We start from the raw sequence: 27,523 nt of genomic DNA, 5'->3' as shown, positions 1-27,523 counted from the left end.
CCAGAAGCAAGTCTTGCTATCTTCAACGGGGCTTACTCCCTGATAAGAGTGTTTAGGATTGCAGCCTTAGTCTTTCACAACAAAAACACAAAACCTGTCTACCCTCTAGAAATATTTCTTCTTGTAATCATGGTAGAACTTTCTCTTTATTTCTTTTGTTTGTCTGCCTCTCCAGAATTCAAAATTTCAGCCCATTGTGGCTAGCCTAGGCTAGGCTACTGAGTTGGGGCCCTAATAGAGGGGAATTAATATTTTGTATACTTAATAAAAAAAGGTTTTGCCTTCTACTTTAAAGAGCCACTTAATACATGAGGTTGTGTCCACAAAATGTCTTGAGTTACACCTGATTCTAGCTCTCATCAGATGTTCCATCTCCGTGTTAAAGCAGGTGTGGGGAACCGTTGGCCCTCCAAATCTTGCTGAACTACAACTCCCATCATCCCTGGCCATTGGCCATGCTATCTAGGGCTGATGGGAATTGTTGTTCAGCAGCATCTGGAGGGCTAAAGGTTCCCCACTCCTGTGTTACAACTTAACACACAAGGGAAGGGAGGCTGGGAACGAATATGTTCATTCTGCCACCCACACACCCTGCCTGCTGCTCTCATTGTGCTCTACAAGTTGGAATGTAACTGTCTGAAACAGGGAGCCTTCTGTACTTGTTGGGGCTTCCCCCATATTTGAGCATCTCATTTTTTCCAGGGTTCTAAAATTTATTTATTTATTTATTGAATTTATTAGTTGCTCATCTGGCTGGCTGTCCAGCCACTCTGGGCAACGTACAAAATAGGCATACAATACTTAGACATTAAAAATCTAAAAACAATGAAGATAAAATATAGCCAACCCCAAAAGCCTGCCTGAAGAGCCAGGACTTCAAGGCCTGGCGGAAACTCATCATGGAAGGGGCATGGCGGAGATCATTTGGGAGGGAGTTCCACAGAGTGGGGGCCACAACTGAAAAAGCCCTCTCTCTAGTCCTCACCAGTTTGGCTGTTTTGACTGATGGGATGGAGAGAAGGTCTTTTGAGGCTGATCTTGTTGGGCGGCATAGCTGATAATGCTGGAGGCACTCCTTTAAAATGTGCAGGGAGGCTCCCCACTTCAGAAGATCTGCCTCCAATTCATGGAAGGCTATTGTAATGGTGACCTGTGTGTATCTGTGTGTAGTTAGTGCTCATTCCCCATTTCCCCATTGACTATTAACGCGGCAATAGAATGTCTTGAGGGGAACGTTGTGAAGTATGAACGCAACAGATTTATTTGCTGCCTTTTGCGCCATATAAGTGTTGGCAGGAAGCCGTGCGCTCCTGGTTTGCCTCTGTGTAACGTGTGGACGCTCCCTAATTATGTCCTCTTTCTTCCCAGGATCAAGGGCTGGTGGGTATCTCATCATTATGTTTCTACGTTCCTGTCTGGCGTGATGTTAACATGGTTAGCTTCTCCCTTTTTAATACTTTAAATGTCTGAAATCGGCATCGGGCAACTAATAGTTTTTGTAAGTGATATCTAATAGGGTTGTAGGATAGATGAGTTTCTGTATTAACATTTTATTTATTTATTTATTATTTGATTTATATCCCGCCATTCCTCCCAGCAGGAGCCCATTTTGCAGTCAGAGTTTCAAAATGTAAAGAAATAGCATGTAGTGCAGCCTTTCCTGGACCATTCCACTTCAGGGGGTGGAGGATCCAGTTTGCTCCTCCCATTTAAAGTAATGCTCTGCAATTAGTAAATGTGTCAGGATGCAGGAGGATAGATTAATCTTTTTGTGCTAACTTTCCATGTATTTATTTTATTTATTTGTTTCATTTATAGACCGCCCATAGCGAGTGGCTCTCTGGGCGGTGTACAAAAAGGTTAAAATACAAAATATCAACAATAAAATCAGACAACAAACAATAAACACAAGCAGCAACTAAAGAAAAAAAGAAAAAATAAAAAAAATTAAATTATAACATAAATGCTTAAAATGCCTGGGAGCATAGCCAGGTCTTAACCTGTAGCGTCTCCTCTCCCTACCTGCCCTCCACTTACGAAGGTGATCTCCCACACCTGTGGCCTGTTGTGGTATAATCCAGTAGCACAATCCAGTGAACTGTGCTATATGCTACTTCTGCATTTGTGGAAATGAATTTTAGAAATGTTGTCTGGGATTAGGCTAGCAAGTTTTCTCAGGTTTACTGTGTGTGTGTGCCTAATTTCCAGACAGTATCACACTGCATTGTGATACAGAAGGATACTCGTGTGTGTGTGTGTGTGTGAGAGAGAGAGAGAGAGAGAGCGCACATGCTTGCGTATGTGTTGAAAAATCACTCTGTTTTGTTTTTTTCCTTCTCCGTTCTCACAGGCCAGATGGTCTCATGTACCAAATGTTCCGCAACCAGTTTTTAGCATTTTCAATTTTTCAGAGTAAGTATACTTCCAAGTTCTGTATGAAAACACAGCATTTTCTCTCTACCCCAGCTGGAGAAACACTTTGAATATTGCAGAACTGAACACAAATCTGAGTCCAAGAGAGCAATGTGCATTTTAATATAATTAGGGAAGCTCCCTAACTTGCCACTTCACACAGATTTATCTATTTATTAAATTTATGTCCAGCCCTTCCTTCCAGTAGGAGCCCAGGGTGGCAAATGCCCACCCATTAAACATGGATGTTGCGCCAGGAAAAAGAAGTTGCATTTTAGGAATTTCACTGGCATAGTGAGCCAGTTGGAAGTCCCCGAGGGAGTTTTTTGAGCAAGTTCAAATGAAATGCAAAGAAAAAGGAGGATATTAACTGAAGATACACTCCTAAACAAAGGAAAGCTGAGCAGCGTGGGGGAGTTTTTTAGGGGGTGTACAAATTGTAAAGCGACGAGTTGGGAACATAGCAGGAGGAGAGAGTTTAGAAGGGGAAGGGCTGTAGCCCAGTGACAGAGCGCCTGTTTTGCTTACAGAAGGCTTGAGGTCCAAGGGCTGGGAGAGACTCCCCTCAGAAATCTTGGAGAGCTGCTGCCAGTCAAGAGTAGACAGTACTGAAGTAGATGGAGCCAATGGTCTGACTCTGTTCTAAGGCAGCTTCCTAGGTATGACATGCTTCATGGGGAGCGCCTTTGATTTCTTCCAGGCTGTGTCCAGTTTCTACAATATTACTATCAAAGTGGCTGCCTCTACAGACTTCGCGCATTGGGGGAAAGAAACCACTTGGATCTCACAGTGGGTGAGTTGCCTGCCTCGTCCTTCACATCTGTTTGCTTAAAGCTGCAGTCTCTTCTTAACTGACTCCCAGTCTACGTTTGCCTGTCTCCCCTTATGACTTGCCGGCAACTGGAAAAATGAACTGCAATTATTGACGGAACAAAGAGGAAACCTTTATAGTTACTTAGAATCACAGAATAGTAGGGTTGGAAGGGGCCCGTAAGGCCATATAGTCCACCCCCATTCAATGCAGGAATCCAAATCAAAGCATCCCCGACAGGTGCCTGTCCAGCTGCCTCTTGAATGCCTCCAGTGTTGGAGAGCCCACCACCTCCCTAGGTCATTGGTGCCATTGTCAGACCATTCTTAACAGTTAGGAAGTTTTTCCTGATGTTCAGTCGAAATCTGGCTTCCTGTTATTCAGTGTCCTTCACTCTGGGACAATTGAGAAGAGATCCTGGCCATCCTCAGTGGGGGCAACCTTTCATGTATTTGAAGAGTGCTATCCTATCTCCCCCCAGTCTTCTCTTCTCAAGGCTAAACATGCCCAGTTCTTTCAGTCTTTCCTCCTAAGGCTTTGTTTCCAGTCCCCTGATCTTGATGAACCCAATGCTATTCTTTCTGTCCTGTTACCAATTGTTGGGTTCATTTCTACTGAGGATTAAAATGGAAAGGCTTTAAACGTGGAAATCATGGTTTTTAAAGTGGATTTGTTTCTCTCCCCCCGTCCTCCCCCAGAAAGATGTAGGATGGGGGTGGGGGACTTTTGGCCTGCCAAATGTTGCTGAACTACAACTCCCATCATCCCTGGCCATTGGCCATGCTAGCTGGGGCTGAGGGGAGTTTTAGTTCAGCAGCAACGTCTGGAGGGCCAAAGGTTCCCCACACCTGATCTAAGGGCAGAACAGCAGATTCTTGCTGAAATATCTTGAAAAATCCATATCTGTTTTCAGTTAACAGGGTAACGTTATATTTGTGCGTTTTTTTTGTTCTAGTTTAGTTTTTGTTTCATTAGGTCAGGCTGCCTCTCCACAGCATGCAAGAAATGTGATTTTATATATTTAAATCCGCCTTTGCCGACCCAGATGTTTTAGACTTCAACTCCCATCAGCCTCAGGTAGCAGGACAGCTGTGCTGTCTAGGGCTGATGGGAGTTGTAGTCCAAAGCATCTGGAAGGCATCAGGTATTGGTACTTTATGCACAAGAAAATTCCAAGCCGCGTAACTTGGCTGTGGCACTTCTGTTTCTTCACAGAGGGATTTCAGTCTTGGATGTGGCGAGGGCTCACCTTCCTGCTTCCCTTCTTGTTCTTCGGGCATGTAAGTAGAACGTCAGCTTTTCATGAATGCATCCTCAGAAGATGTGGACCAGCCAAAGAGAGTAACGGCATCTGCTGTTTGTTGTATTGCATATAGGCAGCAAGATTGTAGGTATAGCTTCACGCATTGAACAGCATTGAATTCTGGCATGGAATGTAAGCGCTCCATTGCAGGTACAGCCCTCTTGTGTCGGATCAGACTTTTGGCCATCTAGCCTAATACTGTCTACTCTGACTGGCAGAGGCTCTCCGGAATCTCGGGCAGAGAAGGTCTTTCCCACCACCTGGTAGCTGATCCTTCTAATTCTGCTTTTGCCAGTGTGGTGCCCTCCAGATGTTTAGGGTCACACCTCCTGTCAGCCCCAGCCAAAACGTCTGGAGGGCACCGGGCTGGCAAATTCTGTTCTAAGTGGAGTTGCCACCGATTGAGCTATTGTGCTCTACCACCGAACCTTGGCTCTTCTTCACAGTTTGAATTCATTGTGACTGGCGTAAGAGGCTGGCATAATGTAAACGTGGTATTATTTGATGTAAGTAGATGTCAGCTTGGAGTTAACTGCTATATGCTGTCTAGAAATAGTGCTTCTAGTTCTTCATTAAGATAACTGCTTCGTTCTCTGCAAGTTTCTTCAATCTTCCTTTCTCTCCCCCTCCCCCCCCACCTTAAGTTTTGGCAGCTCTACAATGCTATCACACTTTTTGAACTGTCGAGACATAAGAAGTGTAAAGAATGGCAAGTAAGTGCTTTGCTCTACAATACCAAGCTGTATCCCAATAAATGGGCAGTGGGGGATTGATTGCACTTCGTAAATACTGTAAGACCACAAGCAGAACCCTCCTGGATCAGGCCCATCTAGTCCAGCGTCCTGTTCTCACAGGGACTCATGAGATGCCCCAATGGGAAGCCCGCAGGCAGGACCTGAGCACAAGAGCTCTCTCCTCGCTTGTGATTCCCAGCAATTGGCATTCAGAGGCACATTGCAGTAGACAACAGCCATTGTGGCCATCAATAGCCTTCTCCTGCCGCTGTTCCCCAGCGACCGGTATTGTTGTGCATTTGTGTATTTGTAAAGGTTCAGTTTGGTCTATGACCATAAATAAAAAATCAATCAGTCAATGGTATTCAAAAGCATGCTACCAGTGGTCCTTACCGCTATGACTAATAGCCACTGATAGCCTTTTCGTCCATGGATTTGTCTTAATCCGCTTTATGTCAGTGGGTTAAGGTAGCAGAAGGAATATGAGAAAAAAATTTGATAACGTTTTGTTACCAGGGAATATCTTAAGTTACTGAAAGTTGCAAAAAAGAAGCGTAGAGGTTTTGCCCGCAGGTTACTGAATGTGGTAGCCTATATCTGTTAAGCAATTGTCTTAGGATGTTTCTGCATCCAGTGCTAAGAAGCTGACACGGCAGGCTATACAGAGCATGGGCCGGCAGACTGCAGCCCTCTAGATGTTGCTGGACTCCAATTCCCAGCACCCCGATCATTGGCTGTGCTGGCTGGGGCGGATGGGCGTGGGAGTCCAAGAACATCTGGAAGGCCACCGATTCCCCATCCCTGTTCCACAGTTTGCCCTGGCCCCACCCACCCCATCCACTGCAAGCATGGGTGCAAGGTGGTGCCAGAGGGGGGAGCAAGGAGGGCAAGCACCCCCCAAACAAGGAGCTTGCCCACCTCTGTTACTTCAATGTAAAGCACTTCTCACATATGCAAGCGCATTCATATCTAGCCATTTCTGGAGCTCTTCATACAGTTTCAGCTGCAGCTCTCGAGCCAACAAAGGCAATGCATTTTGCCCAACGTGCTCTTCAAGATACCAACAGAGTGAGGCCAAGGTGGATCTCCTCTGTCTGTCTTTGAAAGTCCCCAAGTACTGATGCAGTTAACCATGGCACTGTGTTCATACAAAAGAACTTCCAGTAGCGCAAACAATGGCCAATTTGCAGTATACTTAACTGGATGAACTGGCAACTAACTCTAATGTGTTTAGCCTATTTTGAGGGGGTGGCCAATGTTATGCCTTCCAGATGTTGCTGGATTACAACTCCCATCATCCCCAGCCAGCGCAGCAAATGGTCTTGGATGATTTATGTATTGTATTTTGTTTATTTAAAACATTTATATACTACTTAATCATTTGCACATAACATCCTAGGTGGTGCACATAAAAACAAACCACAGATAACATCAGTGGTGGCTCGTGGCTCTGTGTCAGTGGGGCAGTAGAAGCTACTCTGACCAGTACTTTGGACAGCTCCTTGAAAGCTCGGACTAGAAACCTGGAGTGGATTCCACTGCCCCACTGACATGGAGCCACCATTGGATAAACAATAAAATCAAATGATGGGAGTTGTCGTCCAGCAACATCTGGAGGGCACCATGTTGGCTACCCCCAGCCTCTTTCATCATAGTCTTATTGAGACAGCTGTTGCTCTTCAAGCTTTTCCAGTGGGATGTGTTTGTCTTCGTTTCAAAATGTCCTTTAAACTCCACTTAGGGCATATACTTGAGTTTGAAATGTTGCTTTTCCTCCTGGCCCCTCTAGGTTTTTGTGCTTGCCCTCACATTTCTGGTGCTCTTCCTTGGGAACTTCCTCACGACTCTGAAAGTTGTGCACGCTAAACTTCAGAAGAACAAAGTGAAGAAGTTTTGAAGAAAGCAGGCTGTGCCTATGGGACACTAGGACTCGGGGTCTGGCTAGTTTCCCCCCCTCTGCTGTGATTAGACTTTTGTTCTGGACAGTCCTCCAGTTTCATCAGTGACCCTATAATAAGCAGACATTGCAGCCAGTTTCATCCGCGTTATGCTGTGAAGTCTTCCTCAACCGACTTATGAGTGCTGGACTCTCCGGCTGGTAGCCCAACTATTTATATTTAATTTCATCCAAACCCTTATGGCCTTTGCTGGGGTATAGCCATGGGGATGGTCCCTTTCAGGAAGAAGATGGATTCTCAAGAGAGAAAAAGAAGGAAATCCAATTATTCTGGAATAAAGCAAACCTTCATTAAATACTTCCTTTTAAAGTTCCAGGTATCAGATCCTGAAGCAGCCACTGGGATTATCTTGTATGGGGCCATTTGCTGGGTGCTGCTCCCCTTCAGAGCCCATCTCGGAAGCTATAATAGGGCTGCCATTGTCAGACTGGTGCCCCTGTAGAAATTTTGGACTATATCTCCCATGAGATATCCCTATATATCCCTGACCATTGGCCATGCCAGCAGGGGCTGATGGGAGATACAGTCCAACAACGTCTGGAGGGCATCAGGTTGATGAAGCTGGTAGGGCAGAGATTGCCAACCTGGTGCCTTCCAGACGTTGTTGGTCTCGGAACTGTCATCAGCCCCAACCAGCATGGCCAATGGTCAGGGATGATGGGAGTTAATGCCCAGTAATATCTGGAGGGCCGCAGATCCCCCACCCCTGCTGTAGGGCAGCAGAGTATTGCTTGCACTGCAGCTTTCATTTCTGTTCCTCACTTGCAACCAATTAAAAATGTTTCCAGTTGGCTCATATTACTCATATTGTTGGGGGTAGGGGGACTTTGTCTCTTCATTGTATTCTATTCCAGCTAGACGAGCTTACAGGAAGAAGAAACAAGTGAATTTAGAAAACCTAACTGAAATTCAACAGAAATTTCAGTTTGTTATTAGCTTCCTTCACATGAACGTTGAATGAATGTTTCATTTTCAGCCTTCTAATCTGTTGATCCTTGGAGAGGGAGAAGAAAAAGTGGCAAATAAAGACCTGCCTCAATTGAGGAAGAGTCAATTTGTGATATGTCATCTATCTAATCTATCTATCATCTATCTATCCTACTATCTATCTAATCTATATGCATATGCTGCAGGGCCAGTTCTACCGTTAGGCAGCCACTGGGGGGTGGCAGCTGTCCCTGGCTGTTCCTCCTGAACACCCCAGCTTATTCCCTGTGTTGCCACACAACCTGTCTTGGGCTTCCTTATCTGGCCTGCTGCCTCAGATGCAGTGGAGGATGCTACCCCATCACCTGTGCTGAAGTATGATTCAACTGCCAGTCCATTTGGCTTCTGTATGTAGAATGGGAAGCAGGTGCCATCTGTTTTCAAAGCGCAAGAGGTCTTTGGTTGACTGTGTGTGTGCTTGCTCACATACGTGTCTGTATACAAATTGTTGAAATACATCTTAAAGGTGGCTGTGAACGTGGTGACAGGGCTGCACGGTAAGCATTGGCAGCTTGGCTAGTCCCTGCTCCTAATTCATTTTGCAAAAGCATCAAACGACTGACAACAGACAAAGTGAAAGGTTGTCAAATCAGAAGGCAAATCATAGGGGGGAAACCCAAAGGAGTCAGTATGGGCTTTAAGGAAGATTGTGGACAGGGATACCTTCAATGGCTAGGATGAGAAGCAGTAAGTTAAAATACAGGCAGGTAGATGGAGGTGTGTATGGGCGGGGGGTGGGGTGGGGAGAAAGCAGATCAGTAACCAGGTTGAAGTGTTTTCCCAAGAAAGGGAATGTGTTGCATTGGAGTTTTGTTTTTTTAGCACAGCGGTTGTTGGTAACTAATTTTTCATTGAATGGACAACTTTAGCTTTATCTGTTGACTTAGTCCCACACAAACCAGGATCCTTTAACTCTCCCTGAGTTAACAGAGGTCCTTTAGGCACCTAAGCTGGCCTCTCCCACATGCCAGTTTGTTAGCTTGTGTATGGGAGTGGCTAGCCTAAGACTTCCTGCATGTTGTTGGACTACAACTCCCATCATTTCTGACTGCTGAGTGTGGAGCCGTGGCCCAGGGGAGCTAGAGTCCAATGACCTCTGCAAGGCCACAGATCAGCCACCTGTGTCTTAAGGAGAGAAACTCTACCAAAGACTCTGTTCCTGTTCAGGATGGGTGGAGAGAGCCCATTGCTTATGTCTCCACTTGGTGCATGGGGGACAAAATGATCTGGTGGGAAACCTTTTAGGGGGTGGATTTAGCCTTCAGGTGCCTCTCTGTACAGTGCAGATGGGCAAGCTGTAGCCCTCAGCTTAACTTCATATGGCCCTTGGCATTTCAAAAGCCCTTGGCAATTTAGGGCTCTGGCAAGAGAGATCTGCCCCCTCTGCTGGCAGCCTGCTGGGCAGGGAGGGAGATGGGAGAAAATTAAGAACATAAGAACATAAGAAGAGCCTGCTGGATCAGGCCAGTGGCCCATCTAGTCCAGCATCCTGTTCTCACAGTGGCCAACCAGGTGCCTGGGGGAAGCCCGCAAGCAGGACCCGAGTGCAAGAACACTCTCCCCTCCTGAGGCTTCCGGCAACTGGTTTTCAGAAGCATGCTGCCTCTGACTAGAGTGGCAGAGCACAGCCATCATGGCTAGTAGCCATTGATAGCCCTGTCCTCCATGAATTTGTCTAATCTTCTTTTAAAGCCGTCCAAGCTGGTGGCCATTACTGCATCTTGTGGGAGCAAATTCCATAGTTAAACTATGCGCTGAGTAAAGAAGTACTTCCTTTTGTCTGTCCTGAATCTTCCAACATTCAGCTTCTTTGAATGTCCACGAGTTCTAGTATTATGAGAGAGGGAGAAGAACTTTTCTCTATCCACTTTCTCAATGCCATGCATAATTTTATACACTTCTATCATGTCTCCTCTGACCCGCCTTTTCTCTAAACTAAAAAGCCCCAAATGCTGCAACCTTTCCTCGTAAGGGAGTCGCTCCATCCCCTTGATCATTCTGGTTGCCCTCTTCTGAACCTTTTCCAACTCTATAATATCCTTTTTGAGATGAGGCGACCAGAACTGTACACAGTATTCCAAATGCGGCCGCACCATAGATTTATACAATGGCATTATGATATCAGCTGTTTTATTTTCAATACCTTTCCTGGAATTTGCCTTTTTCACAGCTGCCGCACACTGGGTCGACATTTTCATCGTGCTGTCCACTACAACCCCGAGGTCTCTCTCCTGGTCAGTCACCGCCAGTTCAGACCCCATGAGCGTATATGTGAAATTAAGATTTTTTGCTCCAATATGCATAATTTTACACTTGTTTATATTGAATTGCATTTGCCATTTTTCTGCCCATTCACTCAGTTTGGAGAGGTCTTTTTGGAGCTCTTCGCAATCCCTTTTTGTTTTAACAACCCTGAACAATTTAGTGTCATCAGCAAACTTGGCCACTTTACTGCTCACTCCTAATTCTAGGTCATTAATGAACAAGTTGAAAAGTACAGGTCCCAATACTGATCCTTGAGGGACTCCACTTTCTACAGCCCTCCATTGGGAGAACTGTCCGTTTATTCCTACTCTCTGCTTTCTGCTTCTTAACCAATTTCTTATCCACAAGAGGACCTCTCCTCTTATTCCATGACTGCTAAGCTTCCTCAGAAGCCTTTGGTGAGGTACCTTGTCAAACGCTTTTTGAAAGTCTAAGTACACTATGTCCACTGGATCACCTCTATCTATATGCTTGTTGACACTCTCAAAGAATTCTAATAGGTTACTGAGAAAGGACTTTCCCTTGCAGAAGCCATGCTGGCTCTGCTTCAGCAAGGCTTGTTCTTCTATGTGCTTAGTTAATCTAGCTTTAATAATACTTTCTACCAGTTTTCCAGGGACAGAAGTTAAGCTAACTGGCCTGTAATTTCCGGGATCCCCTCTGGATCCCTTTTTGAAGATTGGCGTTACATTTGCCACTTTCCAGTCCTCAGGCACGGAGGAGGACCCAAGGGACAAGTTACATATTTTAGTTAGCAGATCAGCAATTTCACTTTTGAGTTCTTTGAGAACTCTCGGGTGGATGCCATCCGGGCCCGGTGATTTGTCAGTTTTTATATTGTCCATTAAGCTTAGAACTTCCTCTCTCGTTACCACTATTTGTCTCAGTTCCTCAGAATCCCTTCCTGCAAATGTTAGTTCAGGTTCAGGGATCTGCCCTATATCTTCCACTGTGAAGACAGATGCAAAGAATTCATTTAGCTTCTCTGCAATCTCCTTATCGTTCTTTAGTACACCTTTGACTCCCTTATCATTCAAGGGTCCAATCGTCTCCCTAGATGGTCTCCTGCTTTGAATGTATTTATAGAATTTTTTGTTGTTGGTTTTTATGTTCTTAGCAATGTGCTCCTCAAATTCTTTTTTAGCATCCGTTATTGTCTTCTTGCATTTCTTTTGCCAGAGTTTGTGTTCTTTTTTATTTTCTTCATTTGGACAAGACTTCCATTTTTTGAAGGAAGACTTTTTGCCTCTAAGAGCTTCCTTGACTTTGCTCGTTAACCATGCTGGCATCTTCTTGGCCCTCGTGGTACCTTTTCTGATCTGCAGTATGCACTCCAGTTGAGCTTCTAATATAGTGTTTTTAAACAACTTCCAAGCATTTTCGAGTGGTGTGACCCTCTGGACTTTGTTTTTCAGCTTTCTTTTTACCAATCCCCTCATTTTTGTGAAGGTTCCTCTTTTGAAGTCAAATGTGACCGTGTTGGATTTTCTTGGCAATTGGCCAGTTACATGTATGTTTAATTTAATAGCACTGTGGTCACTGCTCCCAATCGGTTCAACAACACTTACATCTTGCACCAGGTCCCGGTCCCCACTGAGGATTAAGTCCAGGGTTGCCGTCCCTCTGGTCGGTTCCATGACCTACTGGTCTAGGGAATAGTCATTTAGAATATCTAGAAACTTTGCTTCTTTGTCATGACTGGAACACATATGCAGCCAGTCTATGTCCGGGTAGTTGAAATCACCCATTACTACCACATTTCCTAAATTGGTGGTTGGGGGGGGGGACAAAAGGCAGAAAGAAAAGGGGTGGCCCTGCTCACCCCTGACAGATGAGCCCCAAGGTAATGCAGCCCCCAACAGAAGAAGCAGTTTGCCCACCCGTCTTACAGTATGAAAAATGGAAATGGACTGCCTTCAAGTTGATCCCGACTTACGGCAAACCTAGGAATAGGGTTGTCACGGTATTCAGAGGGGGTTTCCCATTGCCTTCCTCTGAGGCTGAGAGGCAGTGACTGGCCCAAGGTCACCCCGTGGGTGGTGTGGGGATTCAAATCCTGGCCTCCCAGGTTGTAGTCCAACACTCTAACCATTATGCCACACTGGCTCTCTTGTCCTACAGTATAGGGAACCCTGTTTTAGAGGAAGGTGTTGATTTGTTGTCTCACTTGGGAAAAGGCCTATTACACAGCTCAGGCACGTCATTTGTAGGTAGAGGGTCCTAGGTTCAATCCCTGGCATCTGTAGGCAGGGCTGGGAAACAGTCTTGTGTAAAATCCTGGAGAGCAGCTGCCAGTCAGTGTTGACAATACTGGGCTTGATGGCTCCAAGTTCTGCCTCTGTAGAAGGCCGCTTCCTATGTTCTTCCACACCGCTTCTGCTTTTGGAGGGGTTCTGTAGTGGTGATGCTCGGTGGTGGAGGAGAGGATCTGCCGTGGCTATAAGAGTGTTTTGGGGCAAAGGGGCATTTCACTTTGGGACCACCATTCTGGGAACGACAGGTGGGAACAGCATCAAAGGCAAAATCCTGGAAACTCCTTCAGCCAGCAGAGGGTGGTTTAGGAAAAGATATTGCTATGCAAGGTGTAGTCACCCGGGGTTGTGTGTGTGTGGGGGTCATCACAGACCTGTTATTTTTTGGGAGCAGGGTCCCAGTCAGGTCCCCATGTATGAGCCAATCAGTATGAAAGGGGTGCATGATAGCCACTGAGAAGAGTACTTGTCCTTTCATGATGACTGGAGCCAGTCGGGGTGAAAGGAGCTGACTCGACCACTGAGAATACTCTTCTCGGTAGCTAACACACAACCACCCTTTTCATGTTTGGCTCCTAGGGTCGTCTGTTGTAATGGAGTGTGGACTTGTGACATGATATGGAGAGCAAGGGAGATGAGAAAATGGGGAAAGGGGGTGTGGCTGTGAGGTGTGGTGGGACTATCATGAACTGACCCTGCACTTCTGAATTTGCCACTACACTACTGTTGCTGTGCCTTTTGCCAAGAGGCTTCTGATTACTCTCTGCTCCAAAAGCAACATTCTCATTTGCTCATCATTCAGTGTAGCAGCAAGCCTAAATATTCTCCATTCTTTCATGCCTGCTACATATGATTGGCTAAATTCTGCTGACTGAAATCTTTTAATGAACTCTTTTGTGCACAGGGTATCAACGGAGACTGACTTTTGCCCTGTGTAACTGATTGTCACAATAATCTTATCCAGGATTTCAAGGGATACACCCATTGCCACTTTTTTCTTTCTCCCCCCCCTTTCATGTTAATACAATTATTTGCCGCCTTCTGTCAATTGGTGCTTTATATAAAAAACCAATTTTTTATAATCTGTTGAAAAGTCCAGTTTTAAAAGGTAAGGGAAACCAAAGGGACTGGGAGAGCAAAGAATCCAGTTTTCAAACAGAATGAGCTTTCTACTCACAGCTGTATTTTTATAAGGACAGATTTTGAGGTAGGTATACAGTATGAAATGAAATACATTTTTTAAAGAAGCATTTATGGCTGAGAGAGGGTGGATTACAGGAGTATCCTGTGCAGATCCACAGCTGTTTAGCATTAATAATGCTATGGAATGAGGTGCCCCTAGATCAGGTCTGAAGCAGCGTGGCCTTCTAGATGTTGCTGGACTACAGCTTCCTTTGTCCTTGACCAAGCTGGCTGTCAGTGGTGGCTAGTGGGGCAATGGAATCTGCTTCGGGTTTTAGTCTGAGCTTTCAAGGAGCTGTTCAAGTCGACAATTTCTTGAAAGTTCAGACAAAAATCTGAAGCGGATTCCACTGCCCCACTGACATGCAGCCACCACTGCCCTCTGAGGCTGATGGGAAGCTAGCAATACCAGGGCGTGCCACACAGGTTCCCCATGCTAGCCTTAGACCACTTATTGAACCTGAGGTATCATTTACTTAACCCTACAGGTTAAGTTTGATTGCTGGAAACTGTTTACAACTTTTGTTGAAGAGTTTCCAATATGCCACAAGGTAGACAAGGAAGGGCTGTGTCCTCTTTTGCTGATACAATGCCTTTAACATGACCACCACGAAAAGGGGTGGAGAATGACATGTCCTATGTGAATGTTGCAGCCATTTAATAGACCACATCTTGGGGTTTTAGCCAATGTTAGTCGTACTCAGAGGAGACCCATTCGAAATAATGGACTTGACTAACTTAGGTCCATTAAGAACACAAGCAAAGCAAGAACACGAGCATTTAAAAATGGCAAAGCTCTGGTCCTGCAGACCTCAGCTGAATTACCCATCCAACTAGTATAATGATAGGACCCTGACCATTTCTGGCAGCTGCTGGAAACAGAAGGGCTTGTTCCAGTGTTCAGCCTTCAGATGAGAAGGTATAACAAAAGCAGAAATTACTGATTTAAGTTGGGTTTCCCCTTAATATCCAAGTAAAAGGGAGAAGCAGTCAATTAAAATGGAGGGGTTTTGAAAGAAATGAACCGCCATCTTGCTTTTCCGCACTCCGAAATGACCACATTATCATAATATGGTGCATGGCCTCGATTTTGTCTGCCACTTGGCCTTCTTGATAGCATTGAGTGCAATACTGGCTGCTTCTCTAAAAACGTTTTCAATATTTTCACGAAACTTGGCGGAGCACTCCAAATAAACGTCTGCGTTCATCTGTCGACAAGCTTCTTCACCCTGGAGGAGAACATTAACAAAAGGCTTTTCAGGATGGAGTTGGTTGTGATCTTAACTGTGAGATTTATGTACACAACAGACACATTTGGTCCTTGTGTGTCTGTTTATAGGGTCTTTGCCTAGTTGTAGAACTGGTTTTGTTTGATGCTTGTTGGCTGCAATTTTACATTTTCGGCAGCTGTAACCTCCGAGGCTATATATAAAGCATAAATATTGTGCAGGTCTGGAATCCAGTTTCTAGAGCGGTATTTACCTGGGTATAAGTGATCGGCTCCTGCTGAGCTGAGCGGAGTTTCCGCAGATGCTCTTTGTCCTTCCGGAGGTCTGTTTTGCAACCCACAAGGACTATAGGGATTCCGCGGCAGAAATGGTTTACCTCATGGGACCACTGGCAGAGAGAGAGTACAAAGTGTTTACTCTGCTAGACATGAAGCACGCAAAACAGTAAATAAAGATAGAAACATTTTTGAAGCTGAACCCTGAGAAAGCAGAGGTGAAAGTTCAGCGAGAACATATAAGAAGCAAATAATAATTAAACACCTAAAAACATCAAAATGGGGGGGGGAAACAGCAGATCAACACTACAATACAACAGCAAGACATAATGGCAGAAAAGGGCCTCTGCTACTAACCTTAACTTTAATGGACAGCGGTTGCCTTTCAGGTATTTGGATTTTAGCATCCTGGTATATATGGTCTCTACCAATCTTATTTTTTAAATAAACAGCCCTATGATTAGAACAGTATTGTGGAGAGACACCTGTACATATCAGGTTGCAAATGCTCTCTTGAAAATTGAGTGTCATGGAAACAGCTTGACATAATTTTATTTATTTTATCATTTTATTTTATTTATTATCTTTATATCCCGCCCTTCTTCCCAGAAGGAGCCCAGGGCAGGAAACCATACACTAAAACCACTCTAAAACATTTTAAAAACAGACTTTAAAATATATTAAAGTAAAACATCTTTAAGAACATCTTTTTTTAAAAAAGGTTTAAAAACATATTAAAAAAGCAATTCCAACACAGACACAGACTGGGATAAGGTCTCTACTAAAAAGGCTTTTTGAAAGAGGAAAGTCTTCAGTAGGTGCCGAGAAGATAACAGAGATGGTGCCTGTCTAATATTTAAGAGAAGGGAATTCCAAAGCATCAGTGCTACACTAAAGGTCAGCTTCCTATGTTGTGTGGAACGGATCTCCTAATAAGATGGTATCTGCAGGAGGCCCTCACCTGCAGAGTGCAGTGACTTGGGTATACAAGTGATAAGTCTTTCAGGTATCCTGGTCCCAAGCTGTATAACTGCGTCTACACTGCGCAGGCAAGTTGAGGAACTCCCCGGCCCATGACAATTGATGGAAAACAAGTATGCAGCCTTTCCCAACCTTTGGGCCCCAGGGACTGATGGGAGTTGTAGTCCAGTAACATCTGGGGACCAAAGGTTGGGAAAGGCTGGAGAGGAATCTGGACCTTTTTGCTTTGCTGTCCTCCCTTTTGAAGTCCTGCTTGGTATTAGCACTGCCTGGCCTTGCTGCAGTCACCCTGTACATTAGCAACATTTACAAAGGTCTGCCCCTAACAAAGCAGACATTTACAAAGCCCCTCCCATGCACATTTTGCATATCTGCAAAGGCCATCCCTTATTTTGGGGAGAAAAGAGCAAAATGCCTGACCTTGGACCCATCTTATTTATTAGCTCCAAAGTGGAAAGCCCCCAACAAAAGGCCTCTTACCTTAATCAATACATTATCAAAGCTAGTAGGGTTCATGACATCATAGCATATTAAGACCACATTGGTGCTCTGGTATGACAATGGTCGTAGGCGATCATAATCCTCCTGTCCTGAAAGAGAGAAGGAAGAGGCTCTTTTTGAACCTTGCCCAATTGCTATGGGGGACAGTAAGAAATCTAAGTAGGAAGGGACAACCTGTAATTGATCCTCCCTGTGGCTTTCATATAACCTGAATGCTAGCAAGTGGAGCTCTATGGTGGATAAGGCCATCAGTAGCTACTAGTCACGATGGCTGTGTACTACCACTAGTATCAGAAATGGAATGTCTCTGAATACCAGTTGCCGGGGAACACAAGTGGGGAGAGTCCTGTTGTGCTCAAGTCCTTGCGACCTTCTGGTTGGCCACTGTGGGAACAGAATGCTGGCATATATGGGTCTTTGGTCTGATCCAACAGGACTCTTCATGTGTTCTTAAAGAATAGAAATATAGAATAGTAGAGTTGGAAGGGGCCTATAAGGCCATCCAGTCCAACCCCCTGCTCAATGCAGGAATCCAAATCAAAGCATTCCCGACAGATGGCTGTCCAGCTGCCTCCTGAATGCCTCCGGTGTCGGAGAGCCCACTACCTCTCTAGGTAATTGGTTCCATTGTCATATGGCTCTAACAGTTAGGAAGTTTCTCCTGATGTCCAGTAGAAAACTGGCTTCCTGCAACTTGAGCCCATTATTCCGTGTCCTGCACTCTGGGATGATCGAGAAGAGATTAACTGGCTCAAGTATAACCTGGGAATATAGACTGCAGGGAATGGGTGGGGTGTTGCAGAGAATTTAGAGAATGTTTAGACCTTGAGAAAACTACAGTGCCAGAGGACCCCTAGAACAATACCTATATAAACCGTCCTAAGGTTAGATGTGTCCTACACAAGACTTGAATGAATGAAAGGAAGCTGCCTTCTCCAACAGAATCAAAGCGCAAATAAACTGTTTTCTTTACTAAGATTGACAGCTCCTACTCCTACAAGTTAGCTCAGGAACTCCTGATTCCTACTCCTGGGGAAATCTGGCCCATGTAGCAATTTCTCAGCCGCCCTCAGTGATTTTAGTCTATTTGACACATCATATCACTGTGATGTCACACAGAGAAGGCGGCTTCTGTTAACAGTGGGAAATAATGGGCTCATCAGTTGAGGCTATCCTAAGATTTCCAGGCAGATGCAGGCACTGGAGGCTGGTCCATTAGGGCAAATGTGGCGCTGTCCCACCAGCATCAGTCTGCCTTCAGTCAGCTCTCACTTGCCTGCCTTCTTACTTAGAACTACCAGTTCAGGGGGTGGCACTGCTTTCTCCTCAGTCGTACTGTTGCCCTCCTAGAACTCAGCAAGAAAGGAGACAAAGTAGACTTAGTTGGGTCTGCCTGCCATTGGCTCTGGATCCATCTACTGTTGGGCTTCCTGCCTTCTGCCCCACCAATCCCAATGCGCATTATCCACCACTGGACGCAAGCAAAACATTTAATCACTGCAATTTTAAAAAATAAAAGCCGTCACCAAGTATGTGATTTCCTCTGTATTGCTGTAGAGCTCTGAAAGTTAAAAATCCATTGAGATGTGTGTGCCCATGACTAGGTACTTGTGCTAGAGCTACATTCTGCACAGAAATTCAGGCAATGCTGCATCATTGTCCATGCACACTTGTGTTAGTCATGTGATGGGGAAACTGTGGCCTTCCAGAAGTTGTGAGACTACTAGTCCCATCAGCCCCAGCCAGCATGGCCAATGGTCAGACACGACGGGAGCTGGAGTCCAGCAACATGTGGAGGGCCGCAGGTTCCACATGCTTGGCTTAGGACCAACTTTTGTAAAGCTCCCTTGCATGGTTGCCTGAAGGCAGTTCTTACCTGCCAAAGGTGATCAGGTGAGTGGTTGCCTACACAACGCTGCCAGTGGGGTCAGCAAGAGACAACCCAATTCTACTAAAATCATTTGGGCTTCCTTCTGCATAAATGTGGCCCTCCTGCCTCGTTCCTTGTCCTCTTAATCACAGACTTTTGCATGATGATTTGGCTGGGAAATTACAGCAATTACATGCAAATAATTTTTAAAAAATTGTTCTGCTAATCTCCGTGACGAGCACAATGTAGATTTTCCTGGTTTTCAGATATGCATGCAGCACAGCGCTTTGATTTCCACCTCGACTAAGCCCCGAGTCATGTCTGTTGTGCCATGCTGTACTAGTTTAGTCAGCAGGAATGCAAAGGTCAAACGACATAAACTTGTAATCTGTGAAAATTACACAACTCCAAAACGTCACTGCTTTATAGGGGAGGTAAATAGCATGACACAGACTTTCCCAACCTGATGCCCTTCAGATGTTTTGGGGTACAAGCCCTATTGGTTCCAGTTGGCACAGCCAGTGGGCACCAGGTTGGGGAAGGCTGCCATTTCACGAGAAAAGGATTGTCCTCCTTCCAGCTGTTGGCCGGTATTGTCACAAAAGCTAGCTTAAAGGTGTCATTTTATTAATTTTTTTAAAAAATGTGCATGTCCTTTCTATGCACACGATTTGCAGCATTTGTTCCTTTGGGTTGGTGTGGAACTCCTTAGGTGGCCCTTTGGCAAGCCACCCTCTGTCTCAGTTGTCTCCATTTTTGCATTTGCAAACATGAAAATACAGCGCAACTGAAAGACAGCTACGTTGAAGCACTAATGTTAACAGGGGACGCTCACAGGGTCTTCTCTCAATGGGGTCTGTGGGGTCATCTGTTTGCTTCTGAAGGTCACACATGGGCATCCTGGGCCAAGCCAAGCCCCAGCAGACCAGGGCATGAGCAGGGTAGAGACAGACTGTGACTGCAGCAGCAGCACCCCACTCTAGCACCTTAGGGCCTCCGCCCTCGCAGCAGCAAGAGGGGCAAAGGTGGCGAGCAGGAAAAAGTACAATTTCATCAATATGCTGATGACATTCAACTCTCTCTCTCCCTACCATCTGATTGCAGGGAGGGAGTGCTCATCCTAAACCGGTGCCTGAAGGCTGTGAAGGGCTGGATGTGGGCTAACAAACTGAAACTTAATCCAGACAGGATGGATGTGTTGCTGGTCTAGGGGAAAACTGCGCCAGGGATTGGGTTGCAACCTATTCCAGATGGGGTTGCACTCCTTTTAAGAAGTAGGTCTGCAGTTTGGGAGTCCTCCTGGATCCTGCTCTGCTGCTTGAATATCAGGTGGCTGTGGTAGCCAGGAGTGCTTTTGGCCAATTCAAACTGGTCTACCACGTGCATCCATTCCTGGAAGCAGTTGACTTGGCCACAGTGACACATGCATTGGTGACATTGAGACTTGACTACTACAACACACTCTACATGGGGCTGCCTTTGAAAATGGTTCGGAAATTACAGTTGGTTCAAAATGCAGCAGCCAGAATATTAACTGGAGCACAGCGCATATCACCCCTGTGCTTTATTGACTCCACTGGCTCCCAATTTGTTTCCGGGCCCAATTCAAAGTGTTGGTTCTGACCTTTAAAGCCATAAATGGCCTTGGACCAATGTACCTGAGGGACTGCTTACGCCCATATGTACCTGCCCGGGATTTAAGATCATCTGTCTCTCCTCTGCATGCCTGGAATAAAAGATGTTAGACTGACAGGCACACGGGAGAAAGGCTTTTCAGCTGTGGCCCCCAAGCTTTGGGGGCCCTACCCCCCTACCCCAAGAAGCCTGCTCTGCTCCCTCCCTGTTGGTTTTCCGGACACTTCTGAAAACGATCTTGTTCCAGAGAGCCTTTGGGAGGGACTGATGGGACAGCCTGAGACTGTTTTTACACTTTTTATCTTTTTACCTTTTTTAATCCCTTTAGTACCTCTCCCCAATACGTGTGTATATGATATATGTGTGTGTGTGTGTGTATGTAGTATTTTATGTATTTTATGTATTTTAATTTACTTTAATGTTTTTGCGTACAATTGTATGATGTATTTGTGCGATGTTGTTGTAAGCCATCCTGAGTGCCCTATCATAGGGTAGAAGGATAGAAATATTTTAAATAAATAAATAATAAAGTCTCAGCAGGTGGGCCAGAGAGCTGAGGAAGCCTAGTACAGAGCTGTTATTCTCCCAATGGAGGGCTGTAGAAAGTGGAGTCCCTCAAGGATCGGTATTGGGACCTGTACTTTTCAACTTGTTCATTAATGACCTAGAATTAGGAGTGAGCAGTGAAGTGGCCAAGTTTGCTGACGACACTAAATTGTTCAGGGTTGTTAAAACAAAAAGGGATTGCGAAGAGCTCCAAAAAGACCTCTCCAAACTGAGTGAATGGGCGGAAAAATGGCAAATGCAATTCAATATAAACAAGTGTAAAATTATGCATATTGGAGCAAAAAATCTTAATTTCACATATACGCTCATGGGGTCTGAACTGGCGGTGACCGACCAGGAGAGAGACCTCGGGGTTGTAGTGGACAGCACGATGAAAATGTCGACCCAGTGTGCGGCAGCTGTGAAAAAGGCAAATTCCATGCTAGGGATAATTAGGAAAGGTATTGAAAATAAAACAGCCGATATCATAATGCCGTTGTATAAATCTATGGTGCGGCCGCATTTGGAATACTGTGTACAGTTCTGGTCGCCTCATCTCAAAAAGGATATTATAGAGTTGGAAAAGGTTCAGAAGAGGGCAACCAGAATGATCAAGGGGATGGAGCGACTCCCTTACGAGGAAAGGTTGCAGCATTTGGGGCTTTTTAGTTTAGAGAAAAGGCGGGTCAGAGGAGACATGATAGAAGTGTATAAAATTATGCATGGCATTGAGAAAGTGGATAGAGAAAAGTTCTTCTCCCTCTCTCATAATACTAGAACTCGTGGACATTCAAAGAAGCTGAATGTTGGAAGATTCAGGACAGACAAAAGGAAGTACTTCTTTACTCAGCGCATAGTTAAACTATGGAATTTGCTCCCACAAGATGCAGTAATGGCCACCAGCTTGGATGGCTTTAAAAGATTAGACAAATTCATGGAGGACAGGGCTATCAATGGCTACTAGCTGTGATGGCTGTGCTCTGCCACCCTAATCAGAGGCAGCATGCTTCTGAAAACCAGTTGCCGGAAGCCTCAGGAGGGGAGAGTGTTCTTGCACTCGGGTCCTGCTTGCGGGCTTCCCCCAGGCACCTGGTTGGCCACTGTGAGAACAGGATGCTGGACTAGATGGGCCACTGGCCTGATCCAGCAGGCTCTTCTTATGTTCTTATGTTTATGATAGCTTGAGGTCATTACAGCAATACCGCAGCTAACAAAGTACATGCATTCTCGAACATAAAGAAGTAGAAGTTAAAGAACAGAAACTTTGGTACCAGAGGTAGGAATAACATGGAAAGAATAGGGATAGGTTCCTGCACCCGCTCATAGATGGTGGGGGCAGCTTCAACTGGGGGTTTTAATGGTACCTACCCAGCACCCACCCACTCCCCCTCCTTCCCCTCCTCTGAATCGTATTGGATCCTTGTCTCCTCAGCCCTGGAAGAAAGCAAGAGATCTCTTTTATGCAAAGCAAACACACAGGCCAGTTTCACCCTAGCAAAGCAACCGCATAGGGTTATCAGTTTTTGATAGCAAAGCAAAGAAAGAGTCTGGTCAGTTTCACCTTCAAGCAAAGGCGCAGGCCTGAAAGTTTAGCCTTAGCAAAGCAAAGCTGGTCAGTTTCACCTTAAAAAAGGCCTTTGGCTTTGTTCCTGGAGGATTCCTTAACTGAGGTACAGTAATACCTCAGCTAACGAAGTACATGCGTTCCTGGATATTACTTCTTTAACAGAAACTTTGGTTCCAGAGGTAGGAATAACATGGAAAGAAAAGGGATAGGTTCCTACATCACAAAAAAGAATAGCAGTTCAATATATTTCAGCATTTTTTTTTATTCAACGCTAACAATGCACGTCTGAAATGAAACAACCAGGTCAGGTATGCCTTGCATACAGACCCCTTGAAGGCTTTTTCCAAAATGCATCCAGGGGGGCTTGCCTTGCCTTTGTTCTTTTATCATGTAGCAGCTTGCAATAGCAGTCTAAAGCTCTCCTCTCCGAACACTCAAGAAGGCAGGCAAGGGGCAGCCACCATCACCCTGTGCTTGGTCTCTCTCTGCCATCCTCCCCTACACTCGAGCAAATGCGTGTGCAGTAAACAGTGCTTCCAGGGAACCCAAAGCACAGTTCACTGAGAAGGCACCTATGCCACCTGGCAAGGAGCACCATTCCTGCCATGTGTGAGAGAGCTGCCCGCAGCAGCCACAATCTAGTAGACAAGAAGCCACATTCTGACTATGTCAGAGTGTGCCCACCCACGCACCCAAAAAATACTTTGTTAAAAGGAGCTTCTTTCCTGGACAATTTGTTAACTGAGGTATCACTGTACCTGGGTAAATTGTTGGGGGTATTGTTTGTAAACACAGTCCCCCTTGCATGTTTGAACAATTGACACTCATTTTTTTGGAAAGCCCAGTCTTTGTAAATCAGTGGCTTATTATGCTTTCTACCGTCAGGGAACCTTTTCTATCCCTCTCAGAAATTCCTGCACATCTGGCAGGTAATTTTATTTATTTATTTAACAGAACTTGATAGCGCTGAATTGTAAATAAAACCTAAGTGGCTTACAAAAGAAATAAAACATACCTAAATATGGTCAAATGAATGCTGGTGCACTGCAGAGAATTCCTGGGGTAGAGATAAGTGCCTTTACACCATTGGCCCATTTAGCTCAGAACTATCTGGTCAGGGATAGGGAACATCTGTGGCCTTCCAGATGTTTTTTGGAATGCATCTCCCATCGGCATGGCCAATGGTCAGGGATTATGGGAGATGGAGTCCAGCAACTGACTGGCAATGGCTTTCCAGGGGCTCAGGAGGGGTCTCTCTCTCTCTCTCTCTCTCTCTCTCTCTCTCTCTCTCTCTCTTCCAGTCCTTCTTTTAGAGATGCCAGGGATTGAACTTGGGACCTTCTGCATGCAAAGCATCTGCTCTGCCACTGAACAATGGCCTGTCCCTGAAGGGCATATTCTAAAGTTCTGCTTGGTTCATGTGGCCAAGGCGGTCATGGTTCATATATAAATAGACTACTGTACAAAGGTAAAATTTACATTTTCTGCTCAATCTACTTTTGTATCTGCCCCCACCCATTACTGGCACATGGCCCTTGGAAGCTTCCCCAGAAGGAAATGTGGCCCTCGGGCTGAAAAATTGTCCCCTTTGCTATATGTAATCATTACATGGAAAAAAAAAACATTATGCAGCCCCACCACTTTGAGACCTAGGCTTATGGGCACATTTGGAATTTTGAGAAAGTACTGAGGGTACCACCCTCTCTGGTTGTTTCATCCCCCTCCACAACAAATAGAAAAAGAGGGAGTGCCTACATCCACACACACACATACTCACTCACACTCTTTACATTTCCGTGCGGTCTGGGTAACAGATTTGGAAGAATTAAAATGGAGCCCCATGAATTTGCATGATACACAGGGTCCCTCCAGAACCCATAAAATTAAAGCTTATATTGGTAAACTGCACAATAAAAACCGCAGATCCAGTGTTTGCCAGCACGAAAAAGCATTGATCCATGGTGTGGAGATTCATGATTTTGTATAGGGTGACTACTGGGGTTGGGGGAGGGCAGACGCTTTGCACCAGGGAAGTCCTCAAGGGCACCACTGTGCCTGTGGGCTCCCCAGCCATTCGCAATCTCCCACCAGTCCTCTTTTGATCTCTTTCCAGCCACTGCAGGAAATCTTGACATTCCTGATACATTCTTAAAAAGAAAAGTAAAGTGAGATTACCTGCAGTGTCGTATAAGTGCAGGATTACTTCTTTTTTGCCCACAGTGATGCTGGTGGTGTATTTCTCAAATACGGAAGGAGCATATTGCTGTTAAGGAAAGGGAAGCATGGTGCTGTTGGTAAATATTGTCATAGTCACACGCCCTCCCCTCAAGCTGTCCCTGCCTGATGTTCTGAGCAAAATGCTTGAAAGTTCACACTTTTCTTTTTTGCAAAAGTAACCAAAAACATTGAACCCAAAATTGTAAGCCATGGCAACTGAGTTCCTGAAAATAACATGGTGTGTGTGGTTTCCCCTCAACAGATCTTAGCTATTGTTCTTGAGGATATAACAGGGGTGTTTAGGTTTAGGAATCACAGGTCTATGACCCTAAAATTGAGCAGTTTTCTGATGTGCAAGGATAGGGAACCTGCATCCCTCCAGATGCTGCTGGGCTCCAGCTCCCATAATCTCTGACCATCGGCCATGCTGGCTGGGGCTGATGGGAGCTGGAGTCCAACAACATCTGGGGGGTGTTTCTCAGCCCTGAACGTGAACACTGGGCTTCAACAGGTGAGTTGGGTCCAACCTCAGGTGGACTGCAGAAGTGCCACCACTGCTGCTTTATTCTCTGAAGAGGATGAGCTTCCTTCTAACTTAAAAATGAAACACCCATTGCTGATACACCATTTAATCTCCTCCTGTTGGCCTGCAGGGAGACAAGAAGGTTGGGCAGAGCAGCATGCACTCAGAAGAAGAACCCCTTTTGACTTGAGTTGAGTTGAGTTTATTTACAGTCGAATTGACCCTTCAGTACAAAATAATATTACAGTATAAAGAAGTATAGATGGGATCATTTTGATTTAACAGCAGAAAAATATATAATCAAGTAAAAACAGTATACAGAAAGAAAACATTAAAACTAAATTATTGCACCTTTATTTTCCTACGTTTAATAGCAGCAGCACTAAATTTGGCAACAGCAAGTGTCACCTCCGGTTTATAATCACCTAATAAATAATCTAGGTAGAAAGAATCCGTTTTAGCTGGAAAAGACGACAAAATAGGCGCAACTAATTCATATCTTATATCATGATAAAATATACAACGAAGAAGAACATGTTCATTCGATTCAATTTCTCCATCAGCACAGGGGCAGATTCTCTCAGAATATGGGGTTTTATTATATCTGCCAGACAATACAGCAGATGGGAGTATGTTTAATCTAATTAGGGTAAAAGCCCTTCTATAGTTGCGAAGTTCCAGAGTCGAGAGGTATGACATTAAGGTGAAAAACTTTGGATTATGTCTTTGTTTCCTTACAAGGAGTAAGTGATGCTGGAAATCGATGTCTCTAAGTCGTTGTTTGATTATCACACGAGCAGAATCATAACCCAGATGGAAAATATAAGGCAGAGAAAAACCTAGGTTTAATAGTTTATCGTGAATCATTTTTTCCCAAGGAGAACAAAATTTATCTGAAAGTACATGCAGAGCCAGACCTATGGGACTAAAAATCAATTTCAGCCATAATAATATTCTCAATTTCCATACACAAGACTCAATAGATTGAAGACCACATTCTAATCTCAATATGTAATTTGGGACACAAGTAGGAACTCCTAATATTGATCTTAAAAAGGAGTTTTGAATGGCTTCTAGTTTGGTAAAGTTAGTATATGTACTAGTTTGGGCCCCATATAAGAGTTGTGGGAGAATTTTAGCAACGAATACTTTTATGGCTGGAGAGATAATTTGGCCCCCTTTGGCCCCCTTTTGACTAAAACAGAACTATGTATGCTCAAGGGCTCACTGCGGCTGCATCCCACACGACTTTCCTCTTCTTTTGCCTGGCATGAGCCATGACTGCTGCGTGTATGTATGCGCATGCACTCTGCACATGTCCCAAACCTCTCAGGTGCATTGGCTCTGCTCCTTTCCCCTCGGGCTCCAACTCTTGGGTGCAAGGTGTTCCCATGTTGCAGGCTGGGATTCCAGCACTTGAAGAGTTGAAGGCAACTGCTCTAATGCTATCCTTGTGTCATAACGTTGGGATATAACTTCTCCTCTTCAGGGGATGAGGCTGTGGACTTTGAGGAACAGGGAACTGTCCGCAGAGCTGGCCGCAAGGGTCCCTGCTGCCCTGGGAGCACCAGTCTAGAAAAAGGCCGTTCTGCCAACTGCCTGAGGAAGTTCCACTGCCAGCCTCCAACTCCAGCCCAGAAGCTCTAACACGAGCACTGTCTCCCCTAAGCCATAGGTTGTTGAAAACAGGCAAGGGCCCTTTAAAGTGAAGAGTTTCTCACCTATACAGGCTTAATCGGGGGATTCTCTGTTGTTGAAGCAACATTCTAAACTTGCTTCAGCTTGAGCTCCATATGGAGCTGTCCATCCTGAATATCTCACCCTGCCCAGAATCCTCAGTCTACTAGAGCCATCACCTGGGACAGAACGCCTAATCTTCACGTACAGAGGGAACAGAGTTTTGTTTTGTAACATGAAGGAGAGACTGAAAAACAAACAGACTATAAAGGCATGTGATCCAGCACTGGGAAGGATGAGTGCCCAGCCTCCAAAAGAGAAGGGGGTGGGAGGAAGGGAAAGGGCACTGAACCTGGGTGGCTGGATGGCTCTGAAAATGGTGCAGATGCGTAGAAGAAGCAGTCAGTGCTACAGCTGATGGACACCGTCCAACACTAACTCATGCCCCTTTTTATACAAAAGATGGATGGAGCAATTGCATTTGCTGGGAACAACTATCTCTGTTCAGCAACATTCAAAACCACTAATCCAGGTTGCTGATAAATGGTGATTTCACCATGCTGGAAATACTTCCTTGGGTGATGTTGTTGGGTTCAGT

At 45.1% G+C, this 27,523-nt stretch overlaps 2 protein-coding genes across 4 annotated transcripts in view; one reads left to right on the top strand and one right to left on the bottom strand.

The window, feature by feature from the left end:
* Positions 1 to 8,261, top strand: part of TMEM120B (transmembrane protein 120B) — a 37,728-nt gene extending 29,467 nt beyond the window's left edge. The window contains exons 7-12 of the mRNA XM_061603194.1: positions 1,369 to 1,434; positions 2,351 to 2,412; positions 3,113 to 3,205; positions 4,439 to 4,503; positions 5,171 to 5,239; positions 7,050 to 8,261. Of these exons, the coding sequence (XP_061459178.1) occupies positions 1,369 to 1,434; positions 2,351 to 2,412; positions 3,113 to 3,205; positions 4,439 to 4,503; positions 5,171 to 5,239; positions 7,050 to 7,157 (463 nt within the window). The 3' untranslated portion in view covers positions 7,158 to 8,261. The remainder of the gene's footprint in view (positions 1 to 1,368; positions 1,435 to 2,350; positions 2,413 to 3,112; positions 3,206 to 4,438; positions 4,504 to 5,170; positions 5,240 to 7,049) is intronic.
* A 5,007-nt stretch (positions 8,262 to 13,268) lies between these two features.
* The window catches only part of RHOF (ras homolog family member F, filopodia associated), a 44,641-nt gene continuing 30,386 nt past the window's right edge, over positions 13,269 to 27,523 (bottom strand). The window contains exons 2-5 of one of the 3 annotated variants that reach the window (XM_061602824.1): positions 24,684 to 24,771; positions 16,870 to 16,979; positions 15,387 to 15,521; positions 13,269 to 15,133 (exon numbers count right to left, since the gene is read on the bottom strand). In XM_061602824.1, the coding sequence (XP_061458808.1) occupies positions 14,969 to 15,133; positions 15,387 to 15,521; positions 16,870 to 16,979; positions 24,684 to 24,771 (498 nt within the window). In that variant the 3' untranslated portion in view covers positions 13,269 to 14,968. The remainder of the gene's footprint in view (positions 15,134 to 15,386; positions 15,522 to 16,869; positions 16,980 to 24,683; positions 24,772 to 27,523) is intronic. The other 2 variants (XM_061602825.1, XM_061602826.1) reach the window with 2 other exon arrangements.

The sequence above is a fragment of the Rhineura floridana genome, chromosome 19 (genome assembly GCF_030035675.1).
Source record: "Rhineura floridana isolate rRhiFlo1 chromosome 19, rRhiFlo1.hap2, whole genome shotgun sequence".
NCBI classification, from domain to species: Eukaryota; Metazoa; Chordata; class Lepidosauria; order Squamata; family Rhineuridae; genus Rhineura; species Rhineura floridana.
Note: the sequence above shows the minus strand (reverse complement) of the source record. Positions and strands in the feature narration are given on the sequence as shown.